The sequence below is a fragment of the Astatotilapia calliptera genome, chromosome 22 (genome assembly GCF_900246225.1).
Source record: "Astatotilapia calliptera chromosome 22, fAstCal1.2, whole genome shotgun sequence".
Classification (NCBI taxonomy): domain Eukaryota; kingdom Metazoa; phylum Chordata; class Actinopteri; order Cichliformes; family Cichlidae; genus Astatotilapia; species Astatotilapia calliptera.
In genome coordinates, this window is record NC_039322.1 from 30,648,489 (window position 1) to 30,662,980 (window position 14,492).

At 42.1% G+C, this 14,492-nt stretch overlaps 1 protein-coding gene across 2 annotated transcripts in view; it reads left to right on the forward strand.

Moving 5' to 3' along the window:
• Positions 1-2,677: 2,677 nt before the first annotated feature.
• Positions 2,678-14,492, forward strand: part of LOC113014908 (triple functional domain protein) — a 94,285-nt gene continuing 82,470 nt past the window's right edge. Inside the window, exon 1 of one of the 2 annotated variants that reach the window (XM_026156732.1) lies at positions 2,678-3,378. In XM_026156732.1, the coding sequence (XP_026012517.1) occupies positions 3,309-3,378 (70 nt within the window). In that variant the 5' untranslated portion in view covers positions 2,678-3,308. The remainder of the gene's footprint in view (positions 3,379-14,492) is intronic. The other variant, XM_026156735.1, reaches the window with a different exon arrangement.

Below are 14,492 nucleotides of genomic sequence, written 5' to 3' on the forward strand. Positions count from 1 at the left end.
TCATCTGCTTTAAAGCACAGGTGTCAACCTAATTTCACTTTGCTCTTAAGTGGGCTAGAGCCAATGTAAATGTCATAAATGTCTGTACTAGATTGTGGAAAAACAGAAACTCCCTGTTAGTTAATTGTTTATGTATTACTTATTACCACTGGTGAAGTGTGAGCACCCATGGAGGAAGTCTTTATCATTAATAAAAGCTTTAAAACCTAGGAAAATACAGTCTCAAATGTCTGCCCTCCTGCATGTTTTCCGAAGTCGTCCAGCGGACCAGATTGGAGTCTCTGGTGGGCTATTTCTGACCCCAAGACCTGATGTTTGACACACCTGTTTTAAAGTGAGACAAGGAACAAGAATAGTTCTCATTTCAGAGGGATTTTTTTTTTTTTTACTTTTTGTTAATGAATGAATGGGCAGAAAAAATAAACTCGGTCCAAAGTTGAATTCCACACGTAAAAGGCTGTAAACTGTGAGCACATGCATCATAGTTTGTTTTTGTTTTGTTGTTTTTTTTCTCATTTTGCAAACACAGGTAAAAATGCATCTTTACTTGTAGATCTGCATTTGAAATCATGTTGTTAACAGCTGCTTCAGAGGAAAGACTGCAGAGCATCTCCAGTCCTGAACCTAGTGCAGCGAATACATTACAGCTAAAGGTCACTTTCATGCTGAACTCCAGTCAGGAGTACATTATAATGTCATCCCACTGATAAATCAATTTTGCTGTGGGACACTACACCTCCTCAGACGTCAATATAACTGTTTTCACTTGCTCAATTATTTGATAGCATGCTGCGTATATGGGTGTAGGCGGTAAGGGTCTGTTTGTGTATTACTTTCACAGGTTACACAGAAATGTTCATGTTATAGAAAACAAACTGGTCCTCCTTGTGTAAGCAAGCATAAAAACACAACAACAACACTTCCTAGAGACAGGAAGAACCAGCCTCTGGCTCGACAGACGTCCGACTTAACCGGTTAGAGTGAAAGGAAAGAGAGAAGATGAGCTTAGAAACCATACAAACAATGAACACCTAGGTTAGTGTGAGTCACAGTAGCCACACCCAGCTGCTGTTCAAGGCTTTGGCCTGTGAGAGGCCAATCAGAAGAAAGCGAGCTCAAAGGAAGGGCAAAGGGAGCAAAACCAGTCTACTTTAAACTGAAACATCAGCTGTGTGAAGCTGGAAGACCTCTGCTTGATGAGCTCAAGCTATGTTCTCGGTCAGGCCTGCTGTCCCTCGCAGAGTCAAGTGATGGCTCAGTCTTATAAGACCTTATGTCATCCATTTGTTCATCTGGATGTATCTGAATGTTTTACATTACTTCATCGATCTTCATTTCACAAAAATGCACATGAATCCTGCCTTTACTGCAGCTCAAATCTTCATTTGACACCAGTGCCCCTCACCACAGTTACAGCTCAGCTTTCATAGCTTCCTGCTATTTTGTTGCTTGTCATCAAAAAACAATGAACCATGACTCTTATTCACAAATATAGTGCAGACATGATTAAGTTATCCCTCCACATGACCCACTGTGAGATTATTAGAAAAACATGGATTTCTCCCAGCCAATCAGCAAAGATCAGGTTGTGCGACAGATAGTGACATATTTGCATCTGACCAATCAATAATGGCCTGGAGCATTTCAAACTTCAGTGTTTTTACTGAATTTGGGAAATTTGAGTTTTTTGCTCCTAACCTGCTCCCACACTTGTGGTCGTCACATCAAAGCTACCAGTGGTAAGCTGATGAAAACCACGCATTACATAGTTTAAACGTTATTCTATGGGTGAGCCATACTTGTGTTATTTCTAAAAAACAAACAAACAACTTATTATAAACATAGAATAAGTGGTATGTTGGATGTGTTTTGGTTGTTTTATTTGTTTTATGAGCTTACTTAATAATTTAGTAATTCTATGTTTGTAATTCATTTTGTTTTGATTGAATTTCATATAAGGAAAATAAGGAATACCATCAGTTATAATGCTACTTTTTAGTTCTTGTTATGTATTTACAATTTATCTGTCACTGTACATTGTTTTCTGCAGCTCTATACTTCACTGTTGTTGTTTTCCATCAAATTTGGCTGGATATTGACTCAAAAATGCACTTTTTTTCTTTTGCAGCTGTCTACTTTGCTCTTTTATGGAGGACAGCCCATCAAGTACCATCCGATAGAAAAGCACAACCTGTATTAGGACACATGCACATGCTCATTTCAGTGAATTAAATTAAATCTTTGAAGAAAAGTATAAATGTTGAGACACATTCTTAACATATTACAGCAGCTTTGCCACATACTGTGAAGCAGTTGAGAAAAAAAAGAACTTTTCTGTCACGTATGTGTTACTTTGGTGTAGTATGAAAGACTGGAGGAAGTGTTTATCAGTAAGACAAGCTGTAAAATGTATTAAAATATAGTCCAGTAGGTCAAGTGGGAGTGTTTTGAGGGGCCGATTCTGGCCCCGGGGTCTTATGTTTGACACCCCTGCTGTAGACGTTATAGTGGGGGGGTAAATGTCTTGCTTGATACAGCAGCACTTCCAGGATTGGCCGGCAGATGGCGTGAGTAGTCCAGGTCACAATCAGCGCTCCGGGAAAATATTATCATGAGATGGCCTGAATCAAAACAGAGGACCTTTCATGTATGGCTGTATCCGGGAGGTTATCTTATCTCTGCTCTTTGCTTTCAGTAGGCTAACGTAACATTTATACACTTTTTATGGTTGAGTCGCTGAAACAATCAGGAGCACTTGAACCATGTGGAACGGTTGTATTTTTTCTCCATAAAAGTTGGTGCTTTCCCCGAAAGTGTGGGTTAGACAGCTTTTAAACGGGTCCTTTTTACGTATTTACCACAACCGTCGGACTTTATTTTCTTTTCAGTGTTTGTGTGTCGGCTTTTTTGACCTATATTTCGCCGTAAGTTGGTCGCACACGCGTTAACTGTGACCGCCGTCGTTCGTCGATGACCCAGCCTCTGCTCATTTCCGAAAGCTTACGGAGATTCACCGAGCAGCGACCCAGCCCCTCCCGTCCCCCCCTCTCGTCACCGCTCCAGCGACTCTCCCCTCGGCTCCACTCCGAGGAGGAACCCGGTGCCCCCGGCTGATCGTTTCCAATTACGTTACCCTAAGATGGAGGTCTGCAGATGGCACTGCTAGCGTCAACGACTCCCCGCAACCGTCCGTGTGGCTTTAATGACGCTTTTGTCAGGACAGGAGTGATTGTGTGCCATCTTTTTGTCGATATTTTGGGGGGCTCTACTTGGGAGATACCGAGCTCCAGATTCGGGTTGTGGCAGCCATGAGCTCCGGGGAAGGAGCGGATGAGACCACGAAGGACGCCAGCGACATAGAGGCGTTCTTCAAAACCGGTAAGCCCAGGAAAAGAGTGGGAGAGGTCGGACTGAGCTCCGCGGAGAGCTCTCCTCTGGTCCAGCTCTGTGAGGGACATTTTTTCCTGTCCATGTTGAAAGGTTTGGGGCTCGCACAGTGAAGAATATGGGAGGTTTTAGCCATTGAATTTCATAACTGTCGACATAAATGAAACTCACAATAAATGCCAGTGACCCACACAGCTGCGGGCATCTCCGAAATATGTTCCTTGACTTCCTTTTCTGAGCAGCTGCATCCTATAGCTCAACCAGACTATGGAAAGACAACGCTTGCCGGGTTGCTAATGACCAGAGTTCCATCTCCGGACACCTCGCCTAGATATTGCAGTATTTTAAGAAGTGCAGCACTCCGTGTTACCAACCTCCCGATCCAATAACTTAAAACCACTCACATCGATGTAAACTGACAGCAAAAATAAGTGAAATGGCACAGGCTGGCGTTAGGAGAAATAAAAGAAGCGGGTAAAACAGCAATTGTAAATATGCGTTTTCTATTCAAACGCAGCCTGACTGGTTTGGATTCTGCCGACTTTTGGTTATTGGTGTTAAGCGTTAAAGTGGGACAACTTTAATGTATATTTAGGCTTAAGCTAGCGGAGTAGTTTTAGAGTTTATTAGAAAGAGACATGGAGCCGTACACAGCTGTCCGATAATAGACCCAGGAGCTTGCTTATTCCAACAGCAGCTACCAGTGCTGCTAACCTCAGAGCTAGTGAATCCTGATCAGATTTGGTGAATCCTGTTCGCTAGCTGGTTTAGCTTAGTTAGCCTGGCAGTTAAAGCTGGTTTGTTGGTGGGTGGGTTTTTTTGTGTATTGGGAGGAAACGTATATGAGGAGTGTCCGCTTAGCTTTGGTATTCCGTCAAGTCGGTTTTGTTTGTAGTTTTCCATGCTGTCAAAAAAATAGCACAACGGCGCAAGCTATGTAAACAATACCCGGCGTGGCACGTATAGCCTGGGTGTGCACTGTGCAGGATAAGCTAGTTTTGTAACATGGCTAGCAGAAGCGAAAGCGTCTTTTTCCTCGGTCAAACCTCCGAATGTCAGTGACACACATTTCTCCATGTAACACACACTTTATTATCTCAATATAAAGATGTTACCCCGTCGCATGTGCATAATCGCTAGCATTAGCTAAGCAGGCTAATTTGTCAGCGAGGACTGTGTTGAAGTCTTAACACGGGCCTACAGTCATTGCATCGGCTCCAACAATAGCTCATAAAACATGTTAATTCCTGGGGACACTACCGGACGTCTGAGCACAGTGGAATACAGGCCGTACGATTTGATATCACTTTCACGATTTGACACCGTGAAAACGTGACTCAAGGATGGCGTTTGTTATGCATGGCTGTCAGTAAACGTGCAGCATGAAACACACAGTTTGTACAGATAATCACAATATACTCGAATGAAATGCTGAAGGTCTGCCTGCAGTGTTTGTGGGTCTTTCATGTGAAAATCCCGTTGAAAATCCTCTTGCATGTGCTGGATAACCCTTAGCTCGTCTCAGAGGGGCTGCTGATTGAGATCCAGTGCTTGATGTCATGTCTGCAAGTGTCATCATCTAACTCCACTTAAATACACCCCAGTGGTTACTGTTGCACGCTGCAAGTTTGTAAGAGTAACCTGCTGAGAAGCGCTAAAACCATTTCTTCTTAGTGAATCGGTTGTTGGTTGCGTATCATGTGTAATGGTATCTGCAGTTTGTTTGTTTGTTTTCAGGTGCTATGCATTTTAGTACCTGACACAGAAATATACAACAGTGAAGTGTATGAGGAATAAAATGCAGCGGGTGCTAATGTACTCTGCCAAAAATTACTGCATGTTCTACTACAGCATCATGTCTGGTAGATTTTGAAGTACACTTTAGAGGGGCTGTAAACAAGGATGAGAATGCAGCGTATTGACATTCAGCCTCCTCGGCTCCTGTGGTTTTGTGTCTAGTGAGATAATAAGCCACAGAGGGAAGTTTGGTATCCGTATTGAGCTGATCTGATGGCTTCCTCTTAAGGAAAGAGAGGCAAGAAGAGGCATCCTGTAACTCGCTAACGACCGCACTTTGTGTGTTTTTGTTGATGTTGCACAGCTGCAGCCATTCTGCCTCACTGTTAATCGGATCCGTTCCTAATTTATTTATTGTATAATTGAAATTTCTAGATATGCCCCCCACCCCACCCCCTGTTCTTATTACCACAAGCCCATCTGCTCCAGTTTTAATTTATAGTTTAGAAATAGCTCTTTAGTTACCAAAAGAGCTCTTCAGCCTTATATTAACTTTTGTTTGTCTGCGAGAAGCAGTGAGAGCGATAATTAGCTTGTGTTGTGTGTGTGAGCTTGGGGTTGAACTTAGCATGGTTTGGGCTGCCTCTGTCGAATTATTAGAACTGAAATTGTTGATACAGTGAGAAGAAATCACACACTCGACGGTCGCGAATGAACATTTCGTGCCATTATCTGCAGCTGGCTTTGTTTAATCGTATGAATATTTTAACACCAGTGTCATTTATATTTCAGGCCAGTCTGTACTTGATGCGTTCAATCAACCTGTCAATGGGCAGAGATTCAAATCCTGCCTGTGTTCAAGCACTAACCTTAAACTTTAGGCGACTATTTCTGATTTTTAACACTATGTGAAGCTAAGAGTGACAAGAGTGTGTATCCGTTTGTGTTAAGGGAAAGTATATCCCTGTTTTTCCTTAGAAATGAGCTGATGTGATACCGATACTAGGCCTCTTGTCTGAAATCGACGGCTGATATTTGTTTATGTCAGTTCAGTTTTCAGAGTTTACTGTAGTTAAGAGCTGAAAGACTTCATGCCCAACAACTGGTCTGTTTTATTGGGGAACTTAATTATTACACAGAAAAATTAAGAAGGTATAAAAACAATATCAAACATCTGTATCCATCCAGACTTTCTTAGTCGGCACATTCTCAGTTTTCCTTACTAAAGCCCACTTTGATCAGGAGTCGGCCGCACCAGAAGTTTAGCTACACTTTTAATCCCTCAAGTATATTTATTTTCGTGAAATGAAGGGCAATTTCAACAATACTTCTCGTATATGAATATGAGTGGAAGATCCTAAAACGAAGGTGAGCCAAGTCGAGTAGGTACTAGTGGAAAGGTTTCAGTGCCCGTGTGTCCGGCACTTACAGGGTTGCTTTCAGCAGGACAGTGATTGACAAGACCACCTACTTTATGAGATCATTCTAGTTATGGATGGAGATTTACTGTAAATGTAACTGGACTGGGTAACAACCTGCGAGCCACGTCCAGTGTGCAGCTCTTTAGGGTATAAGGAAATGCTTATTTGTCTGATATGCTGGTTCACACTGTGCAGTCTCCACTTCCTTGAGCTTTCTCTGTTCTGTCTGATAATAAATGAGCTTTTTCTTATTGTTTCAAACCATTTTTAAATGGAGCATCCCTGTATTGCTGTGAGTCAGCCATGTCTGTAGTGAAACCAGTATTGAAACTAATACAGGCCTCAGCCTACCACTGTCTTTATACAGCCAGCTCGGTGGGAGCTTAAGTGTCACGTTCGGGCTCTCCACCTTTTTTGTTTTGCTGCTGAACTTGTGGGAATCTTGTTCTGACAGGTTTGAGTGTCTCGCCACAGGGCAGGCTATGCTTTTTTTTTTTCTTTCCGTCCCCAGCTCCATCCTCGTCTCTTTTTTTCCATCCTTTAGCGTTTGGTTTCTTTGTCTTTCCCATGTCTTCTCTCTTTCCTTTCTCGCCTTCCATCCGTCCGTCTGTCTCTCTGCCTGCTGGCTGAGCGTTCATTTGCCGATGTCTGTTTCATGTTTTCCCTCCCTGTTCGTTCATGCTGCGTCGTGTCGGTCCTCTCCGTCCTGATGCAAAATGACAACTAATATTAAAAAAGAAAAATGCTTCCCTGCGTCTCTGTCTATCTCTTTCCTCTCTGTCTCCCAGACTGGAATTAATACCAAGGCCTCAGAGCTGTGATACAGGGAGCTTTGTTGTGGCATGTTGTCAATCCTCAAATTATTCCACTCCAAATGTATCTTTAGCTACACCGACGATGACTCAGAGATTGATTTGGTGTCAGTTTCATACATTTATTACTTGTTGGTAGTGCTGGGGCACCATTCGCAGCGGGAAAATTTACAGTCCTCACTACTGGCCCCTCGTGAATGAACATTTAGAGGCTACAAAGTGCCGTTCATAACGTCGGCCTGTGTTTGAATGGACACCAGTGTGTACGTGTGTTTGTGTGCGTCTGTGTGTGCAAGAAATTGAGTGAAACAGACAAGCAGGGAAAGAGGGAGGGAGAAATGTGATCCAGAGTTTGCATTTATGACTCAGGCCCATTCACCCAGGTTGAGATCTCTGCACACGCTCAATGCGAACACACACACACATGCGCTCTCTCTGAGACTAATGGATATTGATCCAGGAGATGGAGACTGATTGAGGTCCCTCAGTGAAGGTTTCCTCCAGGCTTAAAGCTGCCAAGTCAGACGCAGAGCAGAGGCTAAAGCCTAATGCTGCACAAAGCAGATTTCTTTTATCATCCCGTGTTTGTTGGATGGAGGCAAACGAAAGGATTGGTGCATCGCAGATCAATACAGACAAATAAGTCAAGGCTAAGGTTGTTGTCACTTTGTTTTGCTCTTTTAGCCTAGAGCGGCCAAAATCCAAAATAAATGACTAGATGAATTAAACAAAGAAGTGGTATTAATTCTGTTCTTTAATTGATCAAGTTATTAAAATTTAAGTTTATCAGTTTTATTTACTGCATTCATTTGCACAAACTGGTTTATTTTTCTACATTTCTTTCTATTTGCAATTTGAATTTTTATCAATGCAAATCAGCAAATCAATAGTTTGATTTGTAATTGAGGCATCTATTTACTTTCTCTGAGAAATGTTGGAGACTTGTAAGAGGAAGAATTAAATAAAAATGTTGAACTAGCTACAAAAATCTCCTCTGTAAAAACCAACCTAGCATGTAGAGTCATTGGCCACTGTATTAGGGGCACCATTTGCCTTTCGAAATGCCCTAATTCTTTGAGACATAGAGTCAACAAGGTGCTGTAGATATTCCTTAGATTTTGGTTTATGTTGACATTACAGCATCACACAGTTGCTGCACGTCCATGTTGGGAATCTCTCATTCCATCAGATCTCTATGATTGAGATCTGGCGGCTGTGGAGCCCATTTGAGTACAGTGAACGCCCTTTCATTTTCATGAAACCAGTTTGAGGTGATTTGAGCTTTGTGACTGTGGGTACACAGTGGGCATAAAGGGATGGACATGTTCAGCAAGGTGTGACGTTAGAATGATGCACAACTGGTATCAAAGTCTGCCTAGAAAATATCTCATCATCACCACGCCGAACCACTAATACAGGATGGGTCCATGGGTTCACGTTGTTCTGACCCTACCATCCAAATGTTCCAGCAGAAATTTTAGCTCTTGAAACCAGACAACATTTTTCCAGTCTGTTGTTGGCTAATCTTGGTGAACTTGTGCCGGTTAGAGCCCCAGCTTCCTGCTCTTAGATGACAGGAGAACAGGCCAGTGTGGTCTTCTGCTGCTGTATCTGCTTCAAGGTTCAGCATGTTGTTGGTGCATAGAAGCTCTTCTGCACACCTTGCTTGTAACAAGTTGCTATTTGAGTTACTGTTCTCTTCCTATCATCTCCAAGGAGTCCTCCATTCGCCTCTGACCTCTGGCATCGACAGGGCATTTTCATTCAGAACTGCTGCTCACTGGATATTTTCTCTTTTCCGGAACATTCTCTGTAAACCCTAGAGATGGTTGTGTGGGAAAATCCCAGCAGATCAGCAGTTCCTGAAATACTCAGACCAACCCATCTGGCACCAACAACCGTGCCACGTTCAAAGTCACTTAAAAGTCACTGCTGAAGTCCCTCATTCTGGTTTGAACTACAGCAGGTCCTGCTGACTTTGTCTACAAGCCAACGCATAGAGTTGCTACCACATGATTGGCTGATGAGATATTTGCATTAACGAGCAGTTAAACAGGCATATACTTTAACCTGTTTTTTTTTTTCTTATTCTTTGTTTTAATAATAAGTGTTTGCATTAAACAGCTATAACCTGCCAAATATCAGGTAATAGGACAGTAAGGGGCAAATGCAGACATGACAAGCTTGCATCCTGAAGATGGCAAAGGTGTGTTGTGTATGGCTGTACTGTTTAATTCAGTCAGAATTCATTAAATGTTTCAGAATATAGAAATCAGTGCGTTTGAAACCCAAATGTTGAGATGCTCCGTCTGAGTAATCAAGTGGAACTCGTCTCTGCACTCGGGCATCACGTGGTTCGCAGTACTCTTTGTGAAACCAGTAGTCACTGTTCTCTGTCAATGGCGTTTCACGCTAACTCACACGAGCACTTTCTCCCAATTTGTTGTTCCCACTGACCCCCGTCATTTGTGTTGGTATTGTCACGGCGTGCTACATTCTGCCTTGCTTCACTACACAGGGTGGCTGTTTTTCGTTTTACTCAGGCACACATGAAAATCAGGTAGTCGACGCATCTCAAAGTAACCACGCAGAAGAGAGTAAAAAGGGCAGAGTAAATGGGAGCCAGCTGGAGGGAAAGATGATGGTTATGAGAGTTAAAGCTTTTATTTGCCGAAGCAGCTTCAATCAAAAGCAAATGGATGGTTGAGTAAAAAGCCTTTTTGAAAAGGGCCGGAGATTAGGCTAAAACACAAGGATAAAAAAAAGCCTCTTTCTGCTTGAACTGTTCTCTTTATTGTGGCATTAAAAATGTAATGTTTCACTTAGAAAGGCATTCATCCCTTAAAATGAAGCACTAATATAACGCGGAGCACATGGCAACAAGACCAGCAGCTCAGGCACTTGGAAACCATTAGTGCTGCAGAGAGGGGCGCAAACGTCTTTACACGTGGATAAGGATGGAAATTTCAAGGGATTTCATCAACATATAAAAATGTTTATATCTGGTGCTAAAACTACAACAAATAATATCACTGAGAGCCATATGTGATCGCTTTTGTGCCAGCATTTGCTTCATGTCCCAAATAAGAAATAACCCCTGTGATATACTCGTGTTTTTGCTCAGAAAATGCTGAGAATCAGCCAGCTAGCAAAATTTGGCTTAAATAATTTAAAGTGCTTACATTTCCCATGAGTAGCTAAGTAAACACATAATCTTTTTCACCCCTTGTAACAGGTGCAGGCGCATTAAATTTTAAAGGCATTTTGCAGAGCAAGCCAGACCCCCTAAATCTGCTCTGAGGTCAGTTTGAGAGGAAGGCTAATATTTTGTTCATTTGTTTGTTTTTTGTGGGAGGGTTTTGTTTTGTTTAAACTGTAATCTGTTGAAAGCTGAGGCGTTATCGTCAAAGTTTTGGTAAATGATTAACAGGTTGCGAAAGCCATCCTAACATCAAACAGTCGTCTTAATCACAACGCAGACACATAAAAGCAGCTAATCTCACACCAGCAAGGACGGCAAAGAGAAAGTAAATTAACGCTGAGAAGAAGAGGGAGAAAGTGCACTTTAGGGTTGGACAATTTGTTAAGTATTTTCAGCCAGCCTTCATCAGTCCAGCAATCCACCCCTAAAAATTGGCTGGATTAGGTTGCTTTTAGCTATCTGGAAGAAGCAGAAGAAGAATCTAGCTGCGAATCAAGAGCGTGAAGAGAGCCTGTGAGCTCAGAGAGTTGTTTAAATGGACACTTTGGGAGGCGCTTCATTTCCAAAATATAAAAAAATCAAATAATTTTGGCCAACTGGTCACTATAGGTCCATGCCTCTGGTTTTAGCATGAGGTTGCTAAACACACAGCTGTGGTTGTCAGCTTGGCTCTTAACATCTGTGGGTAAACTTTCTGCCCAACTGGCACATTGCATCATCCCGCTCAAGGCATTTGCCGCTCATCTGTGTATCGTATCACAGGCTCGTAAAGACCGGTCATCTGGTTCAGTGTCGGAATGACGTGTTCTAGTGTGCCAACTCAAGATTTGCTCCCCCGCCATCTTTTTAGCATTTTTTTATTCTGGTCGAATTTGAATTAATGTCATGAGATGAACCAAGAGGTGACTTTCTAATGGTCGTCTTGTCTTAACTGTACCAAGTTTATCAATTACGAGCAAATAGATTGAAGGGAAAAAAAGGGAGAACTTTATGAGATTATAACCAACTGATCAGCAATTTTAAAATGCAGTCCAGAAAGGAGATTAGACGCACAATTCTCCTGTGCCAAATGGATAAATGGATATTGGGAAATATCATAGTAACAGACAAAGAGGGAAAGATTATTGTTTGACCTGAAAGACTTTGGGTCCACTGCAGAAACGATCGGAAAACCCGACTCACAGATGACTGGCTGGACTATAAAGGCTGTAATTTTTCAATCAGAAGGCAGTGAGTGAAGCCATCAAGAGCCACGAAGTAGAACAAACAGCGTCACTTGATTTGTTTGTAGCCTAAAGGAGAAATGATGTCAGTGTGAACTTTTAGTTGTACGCAGTAATATAATACCTAAACTCGAACAAAAAGCCTTAGATTTCTTTTCAGAGGGAACAACGCTCACTTCCTCAACAGTCAAATGCAGATAAACTAGTTTTGTACGTCTTCAGATGTGCCATACATGCCAATGCAAAATGTTCTGCAGGAGCTTACCAATCAGGGAGGACTAGTTCTGGAAATCTTTAAGTAGGGGGGGGGGGGGGGGTTTCTGTATATGTGCAGTGAAGTTATGTTCCAGATGTGTGCAGTGCTTTATGCTGAACGATTAAACTGTACAGATGTATTTCTATGTGATGTGTTAGGCAGCCGAGCAGTGTGACAGTGTGATGATGTGAGCTCTAACAGCATTAGGCATTTTAGAGGTGAGAGTTCATTGGATTACACACGCTGACCTAATCCAATCTGGCGTTTTATTCTCTGGGATTACACTGTGTGTGTGTGTGTGTGTGTGTGTGTGTGTGTGTGTGTGTGTGTGTGTGTGTGTGTGTGTGTGTGTGTGTGTGTGTGTGTGTGTGTGTGTGTGTGTGTGTGTGCGCGTGCGCGTATGTGGCGCACATAGAGGTGGAGCAAAGGGTGGATTTGGTGTGAGTCTGTGTGTGTGGGTTTGGTGCACATAGGGGTGGAGCAAATCTGTGTGAGTCACCACCCACAGTTACACACGCACAGAGGGGGTGTGTAGAGTTAAACAAACATAATGTGGTGATTTGTAAATGTTAGCAGTGCCAAGCTAGCTGTATCCCTTTGCTTCCAGGTGCTTGTTTGTGGGTTTCAGTGGTATGAGAGTAGTTATCATCATCTGCTTAAGAAAATGAATACAGTTTTGCACATATATACATAAAAATTGGCAAAACTTTAAAGGGGTCCTACCAAGCTAATTTTCAGCTTTTTTTCCTCTTGGAGTGTTAGAGTAGCTTTGCATGATTGACAGTTCAAAATAACCTCTATTTATTTTATACTGGGGCCTGGTTTATCCTGGACTGCAGGTTGCTTGTTCTCACTGGTAAAATTGGTTGCAAAGAGGTGCACAACTCTTGACTGAAAGCCTCCTTGCAATTGCTTTGGTCAGTAGCGGATTGTTGCAGTTGTTGGTACAGATCTATTTATCTGCAAACTCTCGCCACCTGCTCCCCAAGTGGTAGTGAAACTGAGAACAGTTTGATAAAAACCAAGAACAGAGACGGTTGCCTTAAAAGTAAAAGTTGCACAACTTTTACTTCTAAGAAAAATGTTGTCTCCGTTTCTGGATGAATGAATGCTGATTGGTCAGCTGGTTATGGATTTACAGCAGGATATACTCCATACTGATGGCACCGTTTTCTAACTATACTCTAGAAACACTGTTGCATCACACCATTTTTTTATATGTGTAAAACAAGCAGCTGCTTGTTTTGCTCAGAGGTGCCCGCTATCAGGTGGCTACTAGTGGAGATCATCTCCGGGTACTGGCTTTGTGCATAAAATCAAAAGAGCAGATGCCATAAAGCGGCTTGTAGTGCTGTGATGTTGTTAATAATTTACAGTCAAAGCTGTAAAAAGTCTAAAAATTAAAATACATCCATTATCTCTGCCCCATCTATTAAAAACATACAGATATTTGTTTAAAAGTGTTTCCTGCAGCTGCATAGCCCTGTCATTCTGGGCTGTCTTTTGAGTAAACTCTGTGAAACAAGAAGTTCAGTGAGTCCGTCTTCACGAGTGTTTAGAAGTTCTTTGATTAAAAATCGTGTGGTTGTACAACTTCTTTATTTACAGCCAAACAAAAAAACAAAAACAAAAAGAGTCTTAAAAGGAGCATTTAGAGGAGTTTAAAGCCTGAGATTTTGGCTCACAGGGATTAATTACACAGATGCTGACTTCATTATTTGGAACTGTTTTGGGGTTTTTGTTTTTTTCATATGAGTATCCAGAATTGTCACAGTGTCTTTATAAAACAGAGAATCCTAAATGGTATGCTTTACACAGATTATTTTATGCGAATTAATCTGTTCATGAGTGAAAAATACTTTCTGCACAGAGCAGCTACAGTTATAACTACACTGAGTGTGCCAGGGATACTTTGTTTTCATATTTAAAGCAGCATTGAGGTTTTATGCATCGCTGTATCCGGGTATGAACGTTTAACACTTGCACAAAAAGGGGGGAAAAGTCTTTTAGTGCTATAGGGACATTTTTTATCTTCCCTTTTTTTTTAATGTCCAGACTGAGTTTTCAGTCTGTCACCATGGCAACAGCAGCTATCCATGTCATCCTGTCTGACCACGTGTTATGTTTTTTTAATTTTTTGTACAAACAGGTCTATGTAAACCAGGTCGGCAAACGCCTGCACTCTCACTGAGCCTTTACTGCTCGCACAGGCGTGTAAGTCACCGCCCAGATAAGAGCAAAGGCCAGCTGATAAGAGCTAATAACCACAGTGAGCTTCTGCAATCTGCAGTTCAAGGGCGGATCACGCTCTGCATTCGGTTGCATTACAAACAGATTTTGCTGTGTGGTGTGAACATGAGGCAGAGCTAAAGGGCTGCTCGTGAAGCAGCGTGGCTGTCCACGAGAATACGTGTTAATCACAACCTGCAAAACGAGGTATTTTCGTCTTTAAAA